This window comes from Hemiscyllium ocellatum, chromosome 44 (genome assembly GCF_020745735.1).
Source record: "Hemiscyllium ocellatum isolate sHemOce1 chromosome 44, sHemOce1.pat.X.cur, whole genome shotgun sequence".
NCBI lineage: Eukaryota > Metazoa > Chordata > Chondrichthyes > Orectolobiformes > Hemiscylliidae > Hemiscyllium > Hemiscyllium ocellatum.
In genome coordinates, this window is record NC_083444.1 from 9,574,502 (window position 1) to 9,593,208 (window position 18,707).

The 18,707-nt window shown below is 45.2% G+C and overlaps 1 protein-coding gene across 1 annotated transcript in view; it reads left to right on the forward strand.

Annotated features, from left to right (window-relative positions):
- Positions 1-4,345: 4,345 nt before the first annotated feature.
- Positions 4,346-18,707, forward strand: part of epoa (erythropoietin a) — a 57,664-nt gene continuing 43,302 nt past the window's right edge. The window contains exons 1-2 of the mRNA XM_060854681.1: positions 4,346-4,690; positions 17,701-17,831. Of these exons, the coding sequence (XP_060710664.1) occupies positions 4,612-4,690; positions 17,701-17,831 (210 nt within the window). The 5' untranslated portion in view covers positions 4,346-4,611. The remainder of the gene's footprint in view (positions 4,691-17,700; positions 17,832-18,707) is intronic.

The window sequence follows — 18,707 nt, forward strand, 5'->3', positions numbered from 1 at the left end:
GACACTTGCATTTAAGGCTTGTGGAACAGATTATAAGAGCAGGGAAGTTATATTGGACTTTGGTTGCTTCAGCCACAGATGAAGAACTGTGTGCAGCTCTGGTTGTCACATTATACGAAAGGATGTGATTGTTCTGGAGGGGGTGCAGAACAGATTTATCAGGATGTGGCCTGGGTTGTAGCAGTTTAGCTGTCAAGAGAGGTGGTATAAGCTCAAATTGTTTCCTTTAGAGCAGAGAAGGCGGGGGGGTGAGGTATATTGAGGTGTATAAGATAATGAGGGGCATGGATAGGGTGGACAGGAAGCAGCTGGTCCCCTTAGTTGAAGGGTCAATAACCAGGGCGCATCATGTTAAGGTGAAGAGCAGGAGGTTTACAGACGATTTGAGGACTTTTTTTTCTCCCAAAGCGTGGTGGGAATCTGGAATGCACTTGTGGTGGGAAATGCCACAGCCAACTTTCTCTCTGTGCTGTGTACCAGCGCAGCCATTCCAAGATTTCAGCCACAGAGATCAGCATCTGCACATGCAGCTGACAAGAAAATTAGAGGGAATGTTACTCACAAAGAACACTTGGAATTTCACAACATTCAAGACTATGGGTCATGTGCAGAAAAGTGGGATTAATGTCGATTGGTCAGTGCAGACTAAAGAAGGCTAAAGACTCCTTCTGCACTGCACGATTTCCTTCCTTCAAGGCTATCACTAAACCAACTTTACAAACTAGCTTTCAATTCCAGATCTGTTAATTGAATTTAAGTTGCAACAGCTGTCACTGCATGATTTGAACCCAGATCTCCAGAGAATTAGGCTAAGATTACTGAACAAGTGACATTACCACTACACTTTCAACTTGCCTCAGCTCAAACAAAGCTGATATAAGTTATAACCAACTAGGAGAAAGTGAGGACTGCAGATGCTGGAGTACCAGAGTTGAAAAATTCCTGAAGAAGGGCTTATGCCTGAAACGACGATTCTCCTGCTCCTCGGATACTGCCTGGCCTGCTGTGTTTTTCCAGCACCACATTTTTCAAATAAGTTATAATCAACACTGTTATAGCTAGGATTGAGCATGTTACTGTGAATTTTATTTCCATTAGAAACCTTATTTTCAGCCGTTGGTCGGTCCTTTGTCACAGAACATTAAAAGGAAAGGGAACGACTCAGTTGTTTTACCCATTCACAGGACACAGAAATCACTGAACGGGCCAACATTTTATTGCCATCCCTAAAGGGTGGTGGTGAGCTGTCTGTCTGAATCACTGCAGACGTGCGGTGTGGGTGCTGTTAGGTAGGCAGCTCCAAACTTTTGACCCAGTGACAATGAAGGGATGGTGACATATTTCCCAAGTCAAGGTGGTTCACACAAAAGCATACTTACTCCCCAAACCCATTCCCCTGCCATTCAATAAGATGGTGTCTGATTTGACAACCTGACTCCATATAACTACCTTTACCCAATGTCCCTTAGTAGCTCAGGTAGACAGAAATCTATCAATGCTGAAAATGTGTTGCTGGAAAAGCGCAGCAGGTCAGGCAGCATCCATCTGGAGACCTCACTTTCTCCTCGAAGAAATCTATCAATCTCATTTTTAAAATTAACAACTGGTCTAGAATCAGTTGGCACTTTGAGAAGACAATGTGTGTAGAGCTGTTTGCTAATTTCATTCCTGAAAGGTCTGGCTCTAATTTTTCGACCATACCCTCCAGTCCTAGACTGCCTGACTAGCAGAAATAATCTTCTCTCAACTCTAATATCAGTTCCCTTTGACATCTTTTCAAATTTGGATCATATCACCCCTTAACCTTCGGGAAATACAATACAAGGGATGATGGGGGGGCTGGGGTTAAAATTCAGTATCTGTAAAAAATTAGAAGGCCCTTCTCCCCAAGAGTCTGAAAAGTCTCAGGTTATCCAGACCATAATGATCTAGTTAAGTTTAACTACAAAACAGCACATTAAACTTTAGGGTGTACTTTTCCTTCAGCACATACGTTGCAAATAGTGTAAAACAGTAAGAATGTGCAACCTTCCAAAGCCACAACCTCTACCACCGAGAAGGCCAAAGGTGCCTGATGCGTTGAACGATAATGTGCAAGTTCACCTCCAAGCCACATATGATTCTAGTAAGTAAATGGCAAGGGTCTGGCAGATGGATTAGATTAGATTACTTACAGTGTGGAAACAGGCCCTTCGGCCCAACAAGTCCAACCGATCCGCCGAAGCGCAACCCACCCATACCCCTATATTTACCCCTTACTTAACACTACGGGCAATTTAGCATGGCCAATTCACCTGACCCGCACATCTTTGGACTGTGGGAGGAAACCGGAGCACCCGGAGGAAACCCACGCAGGCACGGGGAGAACGTGCAAACTCCACACAGTCAGTCGCCTGAGTCGGGAACTGAACCCGGGTCTCAGGCACTGTGAGACAGCAGTGCTAACCACTGTGCCACCATGCCGCCCACAACATGGAGTACCATGTTGGTAAACATGAGGTCATCCAGTTTGGTGGAATAATAGCAAAATGGACAATTATTTAAATGGTGAAAATTTTCAGCATGCGACTTTGCAGAGGGACTTGAGTGTCCTTGTGCATAATCACAAAAAGCTGATCTGCAAGTGCAGCAGGTAATGAAGAAGGCAAATGGAATATTGACATGATTTGGAGATGCCGGTGTTGGACTGGGGTGGACAAAGTTAAAAATCACACACAACACCAGGTTATAGTCCAACAGGTTTATTTGGAAGCACTAGCTTTCAGAGCACTGCTCCTTCATCAGATGTTGAATATTCTCCACAATCACCTGATGAAGGAGCAGCGCTCCAAAAGCTAGTGCTTTCAAATAAACCTGTTGGACTATAACCTGGTGTTGTGTGATTTTTAAAAATGGAATATTGTCCTTCATTGGCAGAGGGATGGAGTTTAAAAACAGGGAGATTATTCTGTACAGGGTGCTGGTGAGGTTACACCTGGAGTACTGTGAACAGTTTTGGTCTCCTTACTTGAGAAAGAATATACTGGCACTGGACGGGGTGCAGAGGGGGTTCACTAGGTTGATTCCGGAGTTGAGAGGGTTGGCTTATGCGGAGAGATTGAACAGACTGGGATTATATTCTTTGGAAGTTAGAGGAATGGGGGGGGGGGGGGAGGAATCTTATAGAAACATATAAAATAGGTAAGGAAGTAGATAAGCTAGAATCAGGGAAGTTTTTTTCCTCTGGCAGGTGAAACTAGAACGAGGCTTCAAAATAAGGTAGGGGGAAGCAGATTTAGATTAGATTCCCTACAGTGTGGAAACAGGCCCTTCAGCCCAACAAGTCCACACCAACCCACCTCCCTACATTTACCCTTTCACCTAACACTACAGGCAATTTAGCATGGCCAATTCACCTAACGCTGCACATTTTGGACTGTGGGAGGAAACCCACACAGACACGGGGAGAATGTGCAAACTCCACATAGTCAGTTGCCTGAGGCAGGAATTGAAGCCAGGTCTCTGGCACTGTGAGGCAGCAGCGCTAACCACTGTGCCGCCCACAGGGTTGAGGGGGAACATCTTCACCCAAAGGGTTGTGAATCTGTAGAATTCCCTGCCCAGGGAAGCAGTTGAGGTTGCCCCATTGAATGTTTTTAAGGCAGAGATAGATAGGTTTTTGAACAATTAAGGGTTACAGTGGCCAGGGTGGGTAAGTGGAGCTCAGTCCACCAGCAGGTCAGCTAAGATCATATTGAATGGCAGAGCAAGCTCGACGGGCCAAATGGCCTACGCCTGCTCAATTTACTTTTGTTGTGAGGAACTGTGCTGCCATTCCTCCAGTGTTGTTGGGTCAAATGCTGGAACTTTCCTTTCTAATGGCACTGTGGGTGTCCCTAGGGACTACAGCGTTACACCACCACCATCTTGAGAGGCAATTAGAGAAGAAGGTAGCTCATCACCACCTTCTGGACAGTAGTTGGGGGAACAATGACCACATGTCGTGAAAGGATTTTTAAAAAATCAGTATCATGTCAAATAAATCCGTCATTTATTTATGACGGATTTTGTAAAGTTATACTGTGTGTGGGGGTGGGAGTGCAGGGCTGAATACTTCTGGATGCCCCTATTGCACACACTCCCAGTGACAGACTTTCAGTAGCTCATGTGTAAAACTGCCCTCAGTCACAGTTGCTTTGTGTGAGCTGGGGGCCCGGCTAGAAACGTGCTCCGAGGTACGTGGGAGGGAGTTGAGCAGTGCTCAGATAGACGGGGAAAATCCCGGCTTCCAAGTCCCCGCGTTAAGTTCCCCCCTCCCTGCGAGTCTCAGGAACTCCAGTAAAAAGAGAGAGAGAGAGGGAGGGAGGCTGCGCCTGGGTCCTGCTCCCTTGTGCAGACTGCTCTAGAAAGGGAGAGACAGAAATCAGAACAGAAACGACCCTCCGGGAGTCCTTGCAACTGTCCCACCGCTTCTTTAACCTGCATCTCCGGAGACCCTCTGTCATTTACGTGTATCCCTGACTTGGATTACCTGGAGGGAGAGTTCCAGACAAGCTCTACATCTCCTCCAGAAAGCACAATTTGGAGTTAAAACTGTGAGGTAAACGGTTTGCAGCAATTTCTGATCCTCCAATGGGAAACAGATTCACGCATGGCAGCTCAAGAAATGTAATCGCAGAGAACCATGAAGTTTTGGATATGGGGATATCAGGTAAGCGGTTTGGAGTGGTGTTCCCTGGAGAGTTAGTCTTTATTATAAACTCACTCTCTCACTCACACATACACAGCCCCATTCACTCTCAATCATTTACAGTCACACACTCCCTCACTCAATATCTTTCACCCACCCTTACTCACACATGCAAACACACTCACCTCGTCAGTCTCACACACACACACTCCTCTTACCTACAGTTATTGTAGTGCTGTCAATCTGTGTTTTCAACTGTTGAGGGGATGGCCAATTATCTCTGCCAACTTAATCTTTACGGCTTTAATAAAAGCCGATAAAGAGAGACTGAATGGCCTGTTTGCGGCTTCCAGGCTGTTTTTAAAAAAAGACACTTTTTGGGGAAGTTTTTCTATGAGAACCCAGCACTGAGCTTTGGACAGGCAGGCTGAGTCCGGATCTGCCAAGTCTTGCTATTGTTGTGACAATAACAATTTATATTTAGATGACCCATTTCATGGGATGAAATGAGTACTGAGTGCCAAAGTGTCGAGGTGCCAAACTGTGGGCGAGAAAAGGAAAGAAAAAGATCAGTTCTGGAACTATAAAATCCTGAGGGGAACTTGGCAGGGTGGATGCCAAGATGGTATTTTCTCCCCATAGGGGAGTCTAGGGGGCACACCGTTTAAAATTTGGGAGGTTGGAGATAAGTCAAACATTTTTCTTGCAGAGGGTTGTTAATCTTTGAAGCCCTTTGGCTGAGTCACTGGATACGATCGAGGCTGAGTTGGATAGATTTTTTTTGCCCCACGAGGGAATCGAGGTTTATGGAGGGCAGACAGGAAAGTGGAGTCGAGGCCACGATCAGATCAGTCATAATTGTACTGGATGGTACAAACAGCCTACTCTATAGCCCTGCAATAAAAATACAGAGTGCTGCAGAGATTCAGCAGGTCTAGCAGCAACTGCAGGGAGCCAAACATTTAACATTTTCAATCCCTTCTTTCAACTCTCATAATCCTAGTCCTTGTGTTCTGATTTATTCAAGGCGATCCCAAAGGACTTCTCAAGTGTATTTTTGGCAGGGTTGTGAAGACTTCCAAGGCTTTTTGGGGTAGATGAAGCGATATATTTGCTTTTCCTTAGAACAGGTTGCTAGTCTGAAACCAGAGGCTATAATAATGAGGAATGCCTCTCCACATCATACGGGATTGATTAGGAGACTTTCAGTTTTGCCACCTGCAAAAGAGAGAATTTGGAGACTTATAAACAACTTGCTTGGTCTCGTTATACTCTCTTGGCCATTGTGTCCTGGAGTGGCAATCGAATCTGCAGAGGGGGAACGTGACCATCAAATCCTGAGGAAGCTTTTTGGGAAAGGGATGAATGCGAAGGAGGGTTAGTGCCTGGGGCCATCGTTGTGTGGAGAAGCTGAAATTGTTCTCGTCAGAACAGAGAAACGATAGAGGCTTTTAGAGTCATAGAGATGTGCAGCACGGAAACAGACCTTCCAGTCCAACTCGTCCATGCCGACCAGATATCCCAACTTAAACTAATCCCATTTGCCAGCACTTGGCCCACATCACTTCAAACCCTTCCTATTCATTTACCCATCCAGATGCCTTTTAAATGTTGCAGTTGTACCAGCCTCCATCACTGGCAGCTCATTGCATTCATGCACCACCCTCTGCGTGAAAAAGTTACCCCTTAAGTCCCTTTTATATCTTTCGCCTCTCACCCTAAACCTACACCCTCTAGTTCTGGACTCCCCACGCCAGGGAAAAGACTGTCTATTTATCCTCGAGATTTTATAAACCTCTAAGAGGTCACCCCTCAGCCTTCGACACTCCAGGGAAAACAGCCCCAGCCTATTCAGCCTCTCCCTGTAGCTCAAATCCTCCAACCCTGGCAACATCCTTGTAAATCTTTTCTGAACCCTTTCAAGTTTCGCAACATCCTTCCGATTGGAAGGAGGTCAGAATTGCACGCAATATTCCAAAAGTGGCCGAACCAATGTCCTGTACAGCTGCAACATGATCTGCCAACTCCTATACTCAATGCTCTGACCAATAAAGGAAAGTGTACAAAATGCCTTTTGAAATCATAATGGGTTTTGATTGACTAAGTGAGGAGAAATTGTTGCCAGTGATGAGAGATTTTCTAACCAGATGGATACAGATTTAAGACAATTGGCAAAAGGTTTTTTTTAATGTAGCAGTTTATTGAGATCTGGAAAGGACAGTGGAAGCAAATTCATAAGGAACTTTCAAAAGGGGATTTGGATAAATACTCAATGGAGAGAAAATTCACAGCGTTTTGGTAAAATTGTGAGGAAATTAGGACTGATTAGAGAGCCCTTTTGAAGAGTTGGTACAAACATGACTGGCCAAACAGCTTCTTGCTACGCTGTAAAATTCTGTGAAATAGTGAGAGGCAATGGTTCAGGGAGCAAGAGACGGAGGTCAGTGGCTGGAAGCTAAGTTACTGGTGGCGGTGTGAAATTGGAGGGGAGATATGTAGCAAGCGAGGTTAATAGAATGGGAACAAAAGGGTTGGAGGATGCAGAAGAACATGTTTTGCTGGGAGATTGAAGGCATTGAGCCCAGTACGTAGAAGGCAAGAGGTGACAAGGATGAACCTCTATGGGCTTTGATTTGGTCTACCACATTAAGAAGGAGTTTCATTCACTGCAGTGTAAAATGTTTGCTATTTTGTTGCCTGAAAGACTGAATGCAGCTCCACATGTCCAAGTGGATTTTGCAGTCTCTATCACTCCCTGTATTAGAAAATGTTATTGCGACTTAGCACCCTTGAATAAGGCAGCACTGTCACCTCTGCACGCCATCCCTGAAGCAGCTGACGCTCGCTCTGCGTAAGTACTTCACGAACCCAATTCCTTATTGGAACGTTGAGGGGGCCGAGCTTCGTTTCCTGATGTGGCGACACCTTCTGTTTTATATCACGCTTTCACCAGGCAAAGGGCTCAGGCACCGCGGAATCTTCCACTAGACATCACTCGGGTAGGATGATCGGCTGCTCAAGCAGGGCAGTTCGAGGTAGGTGAGATTCAGAGCAAAAGCATGGTTGCTCTGAAGGCAGTGTGGAAGCTAGGGTGGAGTGAGCAACAAGGATAGCCAAAGGTTGACGGACAAGACTGTTGAGCTAAGAAAGAAAGTCCTGAATTTACATAGCGCTCTTCATAACCTCGGGATATCTCTTTCAGACCATTACAGCCAATTGAATACATTTAAAAAATATTGTTGCTTTCATAATGTAAGTGAATTTGTTAACCATCAGATAGTCTGTTTTAGTAATGTCAACTGAGGGATAAATACTGGCCAGGAAACCGGGATGTGCTCGGCTCATCTCCAAACTGAGATCTCTTGTGGCCACTTGACAGGGTGCATGGGGCCTCGGATGAACATCTCACCTGAAAGATGGCATGGCAATGCTCTCCCTTGGCACCGCACTGGCAGTGCCAGCTAGGATTTTCTTTGTCCCCCCCAACCCCTCTCACTCAGAGGTGAGAATGCTTCACCCAGCCATGGTTGGGGATTGCGCAGAGTTTGGAGGAACTTGCAAGCCTGGACAAAGACCTTTCGAAGTGGGCTTAGCAGGTTGGATGGAGAGCTTGGCGACAGTGCGGCTAATAAATTTCCACAAGTTCCTGAGCAACCATTCAGAACATCTGCTTTACAGTGGGGTTTAAACGTTTGTAGGATTAGCAGTAGAAAGGAAAGATGTGTGGAGAGTTAGCAGCTGCATCGGTGCACGAGCAGTAGAAATAAGGAATTTGTTTAGGGAGACGGTGGCTCAGTGGTTAGCACTGTTGCCTTATAGGACTAGGGACCCAGGTTCAATTCCGGCCTTGGGCAACTGTCTGTATGGAGTTTGCACGTTCTCCCCGTGTTTGCATGGGTTCCCTCCGGGTGCTCCGGTTTCCTCCCACAGTCCAAAGATGTGCACGTTAAGTGAATTGGCCATGCTAAATTGCCCATGGTGTTAGGTGCATTACTCAGAGGAAAATGGGTCTGGGTGGGTTACTCTTCGGTGTGGACTTGTTGGGCCAAAGGGCCTGTTTCCACACTGTAGGTAATCTAATCTAAAAACGAACATGAATTTATAATATATCTTCAGGCCATCTCATAAGATTGTCTAGCCAAGGAACTTGTGAACATTTCTTTAAAGCGTCGTGAGTTTTTTTAGCTGACATCGCAGCCACTTTGCATACTGGGAATGTGACAAGGATGTTTTCTCCTTGTGGAAGCGACTAGGTAAAGGGGACACAGATTAAAGTAAGAGGTCTTATATTTCACATGGAGATGAGGTGGTATTTTTCCTCTGAAAGGATCGGGAGTCTGTGGAACTCTTCCCCAAGTGTGGGGGAGGCAAAGTCATAGAGTATTTCTAAGGCAGAGAAGGTAGATACTTGACTAACAAGGGAGTTGATGGTTATTTGCCGGTGAAATGTGGGGTTGAGATCACAGTCAGATTAGCCATGATCTAATTCAATGGTGGTTCAGGCTCAAGGGGCCCAGTGGTTTCTTCTGCTCCTAATTTGTATGTATATAGGAAGCTTCCATGCAAGTAATTGCTTCTACACATGAAAGGTTTAAGAATGAGAGTGCACAGATTTAAAGCATTTGATAAAAGAAGCAAAAGTGATGTGGGGAAAAAAAGAGGTTTTCTCACAGGAATGACGGAGGACTGTGTTGCTTGAGACTATGGTAGAGGTAGATCCAATCACTGCTTTCAAGAGCGAATTGGACTATTATCTGAAAAGGAGAATGCACAGGGTTATGAGGAGAAGGTGGGAGAATGTCATTAAATGAACTTGTTTGAAGAGCTGGTACAGACATGGTGGGTTGAATGGCTTCTCCGTACTGTAACAATTCTGTGTTGCTGCGAAGCTCTGGGCTGGAGTAGTATTTGAACCTGCAGTCACTGGGGAGGTTAACAACTGCTCTCTCTGGTATGCCTGCTCTTCAATTTCTTTCTTCTGTGCCAGAGCTGACACAGGAGCAAAGAGTTCGCTATCAATCAATATATAAAACATGACTCGCGGTCTAATGGCTATTGATTCAATGTGTGGAACTAAGATGCTCAGACCAAACACTTCATTTAGCTCATGCCACGAGTCATAGAGATGTACAGCATGGAAACAGACCCTTTGGTCCAACCTGTCCATGCTGACCAGATATCCCAACCCAATCTAGTTCCACCTGCCAGCACTAGGGAATGACAGTTGGCTTGAGTTCACTGGAAATCAGCCAAGTTCTTTGCTGTTGCTTGCTGATGAGGGACCCTGATTTGAAAGTGTCTGCGTGTGGACATGAGATATGGAGGGGATTGGGCTCAGATGTTACGCCGCAACAGTGGATTAACCTGTAACTGCCCATATACAAAGTCCACCAGCCGGCATGAGTGAGTGAGCTTGGCAGACCAGCTAGACCTTATCCTGCTGCCAGCCTCTTTAAGCACGTCTCATGACTTTAGTCAAATCCTGTTCAACTTTACATTGAGCCAAAGCAATGCTTTTCTAAAGCTGGAAATTGCTGGAGAAACTCAGCAGGTCTGTCAGCATCTGTGGAGAGAGAATAGAGTTAATGTCTTGAATCAAGTGACCCTTCTTCAGAGTTCCTTGAGAAATGTTGTTTTTGTTTCGGATCTTCAATATCCGCGGTTCTTTGTTTTGCTTTTCGAAAGCTGTTGCTATGTCAGTGGGCGGCACGGTGGCACAGTGGTTAGCACTGCTGCCTCACAGCGCCTGAGACCCGGGTTCAATTCCCGACTCAGGCGACTGACTGTGTGGAGTTTGCACATTCTCCCCGTGGGTTTCCTCCGGGTGCTCCGGTTTCCTCCCACAGTCCAAAGATGTGCGGGTCAGGTGAATTGGCCATGCTAAATTGCCCGTAGTGTTAGGCAAGGGGTAAATGTAGGGGTATGGGTGGGTTGCGCTTCGGCGGGTCGGTGCGGACTTGTTGGGCCGAAGGGCCTGTTTCCACACTGTAAGTAATCGAAAAAAAAAGTGACAGCAATCTGTGGACAGTACGTTCCTGTATGCAGCACTATAATCAAGAGCAGCTTATTTATTACAGTAATGGTAATTAAGGGATGAATATTGATTGGGATGCCAAAAGAAAATCTCCTAGTCTCTTACTTGTTCAAGATGGGATGTTTTTTAACATCCTTTTCAGAGACAAAACGGAGCTTCATTTTCATAGAATCCCTATAATGAGGAAACAGGCCATCTGGTCCATCAAGTCGCCCTCCAAAGAGCAGCATCCCTGTCCAGACCCACCCCATCCCTGTAACCCTATGTTTCCCACAGCCGATCCATTTAACCTGCACATCTTTGGACTGTGGAAGGAAACTGGAGGACCTGGAGGAAACAGGTACAAATTCCACACAGACAATAACCCACGAGTGGAATCAAACCCAGGTCCCTGGCGCTGTCAGGCAGCAGTGCTAACCACCGAGCACGGAGTTTAAAGTTACTTCCAAAATACTGCACTTCTAACAGTACAGCACTCCCTCAGTAGTGCTACTAGAGGCAGGGCCTGGGACACTGCGGTACATCGAGGCAAATAACTCGATCCTGGAGCACTAGGGGGCACGCTGTTCTAGCTGTGATGGGTCCTGGGCAAAGAGCAGCATGCGATTTCCTTCCTTGCCCCTGACAGGGAGTGTCAGCCTCAATGCAAAAGTATGGAGTGAAATTTGAAACTGGAACCTCTGGATTTAGAAGGAATGGTTACAATGAAGGTAGGACTGAACGGCAATTAGATTGGAAACTCCAGATAATTTGCATTCTTCCTGTATAACCTTGAAGGACCTGAAGGCTGAAGTTTCAGATCTCCTTGTTGAACCTTCAAGTGAAATCTTTCTTTCAATTCTTTTGTGCAATTTGGTCATCACTGGCTAGTTCGATATTTATTGTCCATCCCCAGTTGCCCCTATCGCAGCCAGTTCTGAGGTGCCTTTGAAACACTGCTGTCCATCTGGTATAAATAACCCACAGTGCTGTTAAAAATTTTGACCCAATGACAGCAAAGAAATAGTGTAGTATTTCCAAATCCAGGTGGTGTGTGGCATGGAGGGGAACTTTCAGATGGTGGTGTCCTCACGTGTCTGCTGCCCTTGTTCCTAGAGATTAGATTAGATTCCCTACAGTGTGGAAACAGGCCCTTCGGCCCAACCAGTCCACACTGACCCTCTGAAGAGTAACCCACCCAGACCTATTTCCTTCTGACTAATGCACCTCGCACTATGGGCAATTTAGCATGGCCAACTCACCTGACCTGCACATCTTTGTGACTGTGGGAGGAAACTGGAGCACCCGGGGGAAACCCATGCAGACACGGGGAAGAATGTGCAAACTCCACACAGACAGTCGCCCAAGGCTGGAATCGAACCTGAGACTCTGGTGCTGTGAGGCAGCAATGCCAACCACTGACCCACCGTGCCACCCATTTAATTGCTTAACAGTCCCCTTTCTGCACTATATTTTATGGTGGTTAGCTCAGTTGGCTGGTTGGCTGGTTTGAGACGCATAGTGATGCCAACAACCTGGGCTCAATTCCTGTAATGGCTAAAGTGACGGTGAGGATCTCGCCTTCTCGGCCTCATCCCTGATCCGAGGTGTGGTGACCCTCAGATTACATTCATCATCAGTCAGCTCTCTGTCCACTGACAGAGCACGTTATGGTCCTGAGGATCTATACTGACTTTACCTTCTAGGTTGCAGAAGGTGCAGGTTGGGGAGATGCTGTCAAAGAAGTTTGGTGAGTTGCTGCAGTGAACCTTGTTGATGGTACACACTGCTGCAGATGTGCATTGGTGGGGTTGGAAGTGAATGTTGAAGATGGTGGATGTGGGACCAGTCAAGAGTCCTGGACAGTGTCAAACCTCTTGAGTATTGTTGGAGCTACATCCAGGTTAAAGAAGGAGGTTTGAGGATAGCTAGCTAGGGTCTTAAAGGAAAGAGAAAAGAGGTGAATTAAGAAAGATTTAGGTTTGAATTCCAGAGCTCAGGGTATAGGTTATTGTAGACCTTGTCATCAATTGGGGCCACTGCTAAGTCAGTCAGCAGCTCGACGTGAGGAGATGCAGCGAGTAGACACATAGACTAACTCTTTTACTGAATTCACCCTCCTTCTGTGTTTTGCTAATAATTCAGTCAACAAAGGTTTGGAATCACAAGTGAGAGCTTTTGCCAACACTTTGATCCTGTGTCCTGCTGAAACGCTAGTTTTCCTGTTTTCCAAAGTCACTGAGGTGAATAGCGCAGCCGCATCCAAGTGGAAGCGAGCTATGCATCAGGAGAAAAGAATTAGAGGATTCCTACTTTTGTACTAATTCATGGAAATGTGCGCAATATTCACAGTTCTGGCCAAAGATCAGAAGCACCAACACTGCAATTCCCTCAAAGCTATTGCTTCCCAAAATCATTTTAAAGTCAGCAAAGCCCACCCAGCAATCATCCTCTTATGTAAAATTTAGAAATCATCTTGTGTTTGAAGTAGTAGTTACAAAAGAGAAAAGATAGGTGCTTCGAAGCCAAGAAATGTGTGTGATGATGTCATTAAATGTAAGAGCAGAAATGGCTGAGGTATGGATATTAATACAATCTTGGCAAAGGTTTCAAAAGCATAGTCTGACCAAGACATCCTGAATACAATATTGGCCTTGCCTGCCCAATGAGAATGGTGTCGTCACACATTAAAATAACACCACACAGGTATCTTCGTCACTGACTGAATTTCTGCATTTTCTACAGTGTCAAGGCTCCTAAGTTACAGACGGGCAGAGGGTCTAGTTAGCTGGATCAAAATGTAATTTGAAAATTGTCAACTGGAGGTGTACTTAGGCGACTTAGATGTGGAGTTTGACCTGCTCAATTGTTTTCCGTTCATCGAGTTTAGTCTGTCTTCTATGGCTGGATCTGCAGATGTAGCTATTGTCACTTCCTCCCCCCCTCACCTTGCCACTTCTCAAACCTTTTCACACAGCGTGCCATCAAAATGGAATTCTTGGTCCTTGACTGATCCAGCTAAGGCCATGAGGTAATTCACTCCACAGGACAGACTGAATGAAAGAGACAACAGAGGAAGAAATGAATCTATGTGGGTGGCTTCTCATGAAAGGGTTACTAGGTAACGAGAGATGAAATACAGTGTGTCACGAAATGCTGAGGGACTACGGAAAACTGAGAGTTAGGCAACATTTGCAAGGTCACTGTGAACCTAACACAGTAGAGAAAGCTGGCAAATGACCATAAAGAGATATGCTTCAGAGTCTCATCCTTTTTATAGAGGACTGCGTGGTGTGCAATTACAGACAGAATCTTTTACTCCTGTTAAGGAGTTTATCTTATGAGTAAAAGTTGGACATATTGGGCTGGTATTCACTGGAATTGACAAGAATGAGAGGTGATCTCATTGAGACGTAGAAGATCCTGAGGGGACTTAATTGGCTTCTGAGACATAGAGTCATAGAGATGTACACCACGGAAACAGACCCTTTTGTCCAACTTGTCCATGCCGATTAGATATCCCAACCCAATCTAGTCCCACCTGCCAATGCCCAGCCCATATCCCTCCAAAGCCTTCCTATTCATATACACATCCAGATGCCTTTTAAATGTTGCAATTGTACTAGCCTCCACCGCTTCCTCGGGCAGGCTATTCCACACACGCACCACCCTCTGCATGAAAAAGTTGCCCCTTAGGTCTCTTTTATATCTTTCCCTTCTCACCCTAAACCTCTGCCCACTAGTTCTGGACTCCCCCCCCCCCAGGGAAAAGACTTTTGTCTATGTACCCTATTCATGCCCCTCATGATTTTAAAAACCTCTATAACGTCACCTCTCAGCCTCTGATGCTCCAGGGAAAACAGCCCCAGCCTATTCAACCACTCCTTATAGCTCAAATATTCCAACCGTAGCAACATTCTTGTAAATCTTTTTTGAACCTTTTCAAGTTTCACAACATCCTTCTGATAGGAAGAAGACCAGAACTGCACGCAATATCCCAACAATGGCCTAATCAATGTCCTGTACAGCTGCAACATGATCTCTCAATCCTGTACTCAGTACTCTGACCTATAAAGGAAAGCGTACCAAACGCCTTCTTCACTATCCTATCTACTGTGACTCCACTTTCAAGGAGCAATGAACCTGCACTTCAAGGTCTCTTTGTTCAGCAACACTCCCTAGGAACTTATCATCAAGTGTATAAGTCCTGCTAAGATTTGCTTTCCTAAAATGCAGCACCTCACATTTATCTAAATTAAACTCCATCTGCCACTCCTCAGCCCACTGGCTCATCTGACCAAGATCCCGTTGTAATCTGAGGTAACCTTCTTCACTGTCCATTACACCTCCAACTTTGATGTCATCTGCAAACTTACTAACTGTATCTCTTACTGGAACTGAGTGACTGAAAACATTGAAGACAAACATAGAAAATTTCCTTCTCTCAAAAGATCGTCAGTCTGTATAATTCTCTTCCCAAATGTAATAGAAACTGCATCTTTGAATATTTTAAGAGAAGCCTTTGAGCTATAGGAAGAGGCTGTATAGGCTGGGCCTATTTTCTCTGGAGTGTCGGAGGCTGAGAGGTGACATTATAGAGGCTTATAAAATCATGAGGGGCATGATAAGGGTGAAAATTCCCCACGGTAGGGGAGTCCAAAACTAGATGACATAGGTTTAAAATGAGAGGGGAAAGATATAAAAGGGACCTGAGAGGCAACTTTTTCATGTAGAGGTTGGTTGTGTATGGAACGAGCTGCCAAAGGAAGTGGTGTAGGTAGGTATAATTACAACATTTAAAAGACGTCTGGATGGGTACGTGAATAGGAAGGGTTTGGAGGGATATGGCCCAAGTGCTGGCAAATGGGACTAGATTAATTTAGGAAACCTGGTTTGTACGGATGAGTTTGACTGAAGGATCTGTTTCGTGCTGTACATCCCCATCACTCTGTCGTTCGTCAAGAATAAAGCCAGATCAGATGGGGGTGAGGGGGTGGGGAAACTGAAGTTGCGGCCACAGTTAGATCAGGAATAACAAAGCAGGTTTGAAGGGCTTAATTTATATGTATAAATTTATATGTTAAATTCATGGAAGTCAACAGAGAGACGATAGACCCAGTATAGATTTCTGGAGGTAAAGGTTTTGTATTCTAACCCCCAGGCTTCCCACAATCCTAATCCTACTGATTGAAATATTCTGCAATCTTTGGTGATAATCATAAATTCAGCAATCCTGGTCCATGTTTGATTGCCAGCTAGTAGTGGATTGACAGAAGAATGTTTAATCATTGAAAGCATCATAGAATCATAGAATCCAGAAGAGGATCTTTGGTTCCTCTAGTTTGTGCCACCAAAAATATACTACTTCCTACACCAGTTCCACTTTCCAAGGCCCATAGCCTTGAATGTTCTGACACTTCAAGTGACTCATCCAAGTATCTTTTGAAGGTTGTGAGGTTTCTCATCTCTACCTCCCAGAGCCCTCACCACCCCCTCGGTGAAAAGGCTTTTCCTCAAATCCCCTTCAGCCTTTCATTTTAGAATCAGTCCCCCCATTATTAGCCCTTCAACTAAGAGAACAGCTGCTTTCCACTCACCATGTCCATGCTCCTCATAATCTTATACACCCCTGGCAGTTACCCTTTTAACCTTCTCTGCCCCGAAGAAAATAACCCAAGCTTATTCAGCCTCTCTTTGTAGCTGAAATGCTCATTCCAGGCCAGACTTGGTTTTATCTCCTTTGCACTCTCTCCAGTGCGATCACAATTCTTCCTGTAGTCCAGCTGTGGCCTTACCAAAATTCTGTACAGCTCCAACATGACCTTCTTTCTCTTAAAATCTATGCCACAAAAGCTAAGCATTTTCTATGCCTTCTTAACTACCCTATTAACCTGTCCTGCCACCATCAGAGAACTGCAGACCCAAGATCCCTCTGTTCATGATCATATTGAATGGCAGTGCAGGCTTGAAGGGCTGAATGGCCTACCCCTGCACCTATTGTCTATTGTCTATTGTTCCTCTGAGCTTCCTAGTGTCCTGCCATTCAGTGAGTACTACCTTGTCTTGTTTCTTTTTTCCAAAAAGCATCACTTCACACTTTTCAGGCCACTGATCTGACCATCTGACAAACCCACGCATATCTTCCTATAATAGAAACATACAAAATAGGTGCGTGAGTAGGCCATTCAGCCCTTCGAGCCTGCACCATCATTCAACATGATCATGCCTGATCAGGTAATTTCAGTATCCTATTCCTGCTCTATCTCCATATCCCTTGATCCCTTTATCTGCAAGGGCCATATCCAGCTCCCTCTTGGATATATCGTATGAACTGGCCTGAACAGCTTCCTGTGGGAGAGAATTCCACACGTTCACATAGAGTCATAGGGATGTACAGCATGGAAACAGACCCTCGGTCCAACTTGTCCATGCCGACCAGATATCCCAACCCAATCTAGTCCCACCTGCCAGCACCCATCCCATATTCAGCCCAAACCCTTCCTATTCATATAATCTTTCTGAGTGAAGAAGTTCTTTCTCATCTCAATCCTGAATGGCTTACCCTCTATTCTTAGACAGTGACCCCTAGTCTTGGACTTCACCAACATTGGGAACATTCTTCTGGCATCTAGCTTGTCCAGTCCCATCAGGATTTTATATGTTTCTATGAGATCCCCCCCATTCTTCGAATTTCCAGTCAGTACAAGCCCAGTCAACCTGGTCTTTCCTCATAATACTGGACTTGCCAGCAATGCCCATATCCTCCAGATGGCCTTCAACTAGAGTTCCAGGATAAGATGACTCCTTTTCTGATTTTTACATATCTTCTGGTAACAAAGCATTGGGTGTCATTTTGAGGTCTCCCCTCAAGGCATACAATGAGGCACCAGCAAGCCTACCCCCTATACTCATTCAGAGGTTTTCATACACTTAGATCCAGGTTTGTCATAAATTTGTATCGCATGTTAACTGCTGGTTCTTTTTTCTTATTTTTTTTTTCCTTCTCCTCCAATCCAAGGACTTTTTGCACTCCTGGTGATGTTACTCGGTTATATAAAGCCAGCAAAGTTGACTCCACTCCACCCCATCTGTGACATCAGAGTGCTGGACAAGTACATTAGAGAGGCAAAGGATGCTGCAGATTCAACGGTACGCCATTCTGTGCATGTGTGTGGCCTGTTTATAGTGTAATGCAGTGACTTCCAACTGGGCTTCAGTCTGTTACCTGATGTGAATGTTAATCCAGAGCTCCAATGGTGGTTTAGAAAGTCAATGCTGCAGGCAGTTTTCACTGCATTGCATAGAATCTGCTAAAGTCGAATAATTTCCTATATAACTTGTGCTCTGATTTCCTTTTTATAAAATTTGGGACATTTGAGGATGAATCTAAGGTCAAGATACCAAATTGGTTGAAGGGGCAAGAGTAACTTCTAGGATAAGTCAAGAATTCAGGTGGTACGATGGCTCAGTGGTTAGCACTGCTGCCTCACAATGCCAGGGATCTGGGTTTAATTCCACGCTTGAGCGACATTGTGTGGAGTTTGCACATTCTCCCTGTGTCTGCATGGGTTTCCTCTGGGTGCTGTAGTTTCTTCCCACAGTCCAAAGATGGGCAGGCTAGGTGGATTGGCCATGGGAAATGCAAGGTTACAGTGATAGAGTAGGAAGGTGGGTCTGGGTGGGATGTTCCTCAGAGAGTTGGTGTGGACTGGATGAGCCAAATGGCCTGCACCGACACTGTAGGGATTTCATGATTCTATAAATTATTGGCATGTCGACAAAATTTGTGGCTTGTTACCCAACGCATTGAGAATCTAGGAAAACCTTACAAGGCAATCATTAAACCAACTTAAGAAATAATAAGGTGGTTGACCAAATGGATTTGACCAAGAGATAAGTTTTAAAGGAGTAGGGAGAGGCGGAGTTATTTAGGCCTGAGGCCTATATGTCAAAACTGGAGGGGTGCTGAAGAGGCCAGAATTGGACGAGTACAGAGATCTTGGAGGGTTGTGGAGCTAGAGGAGA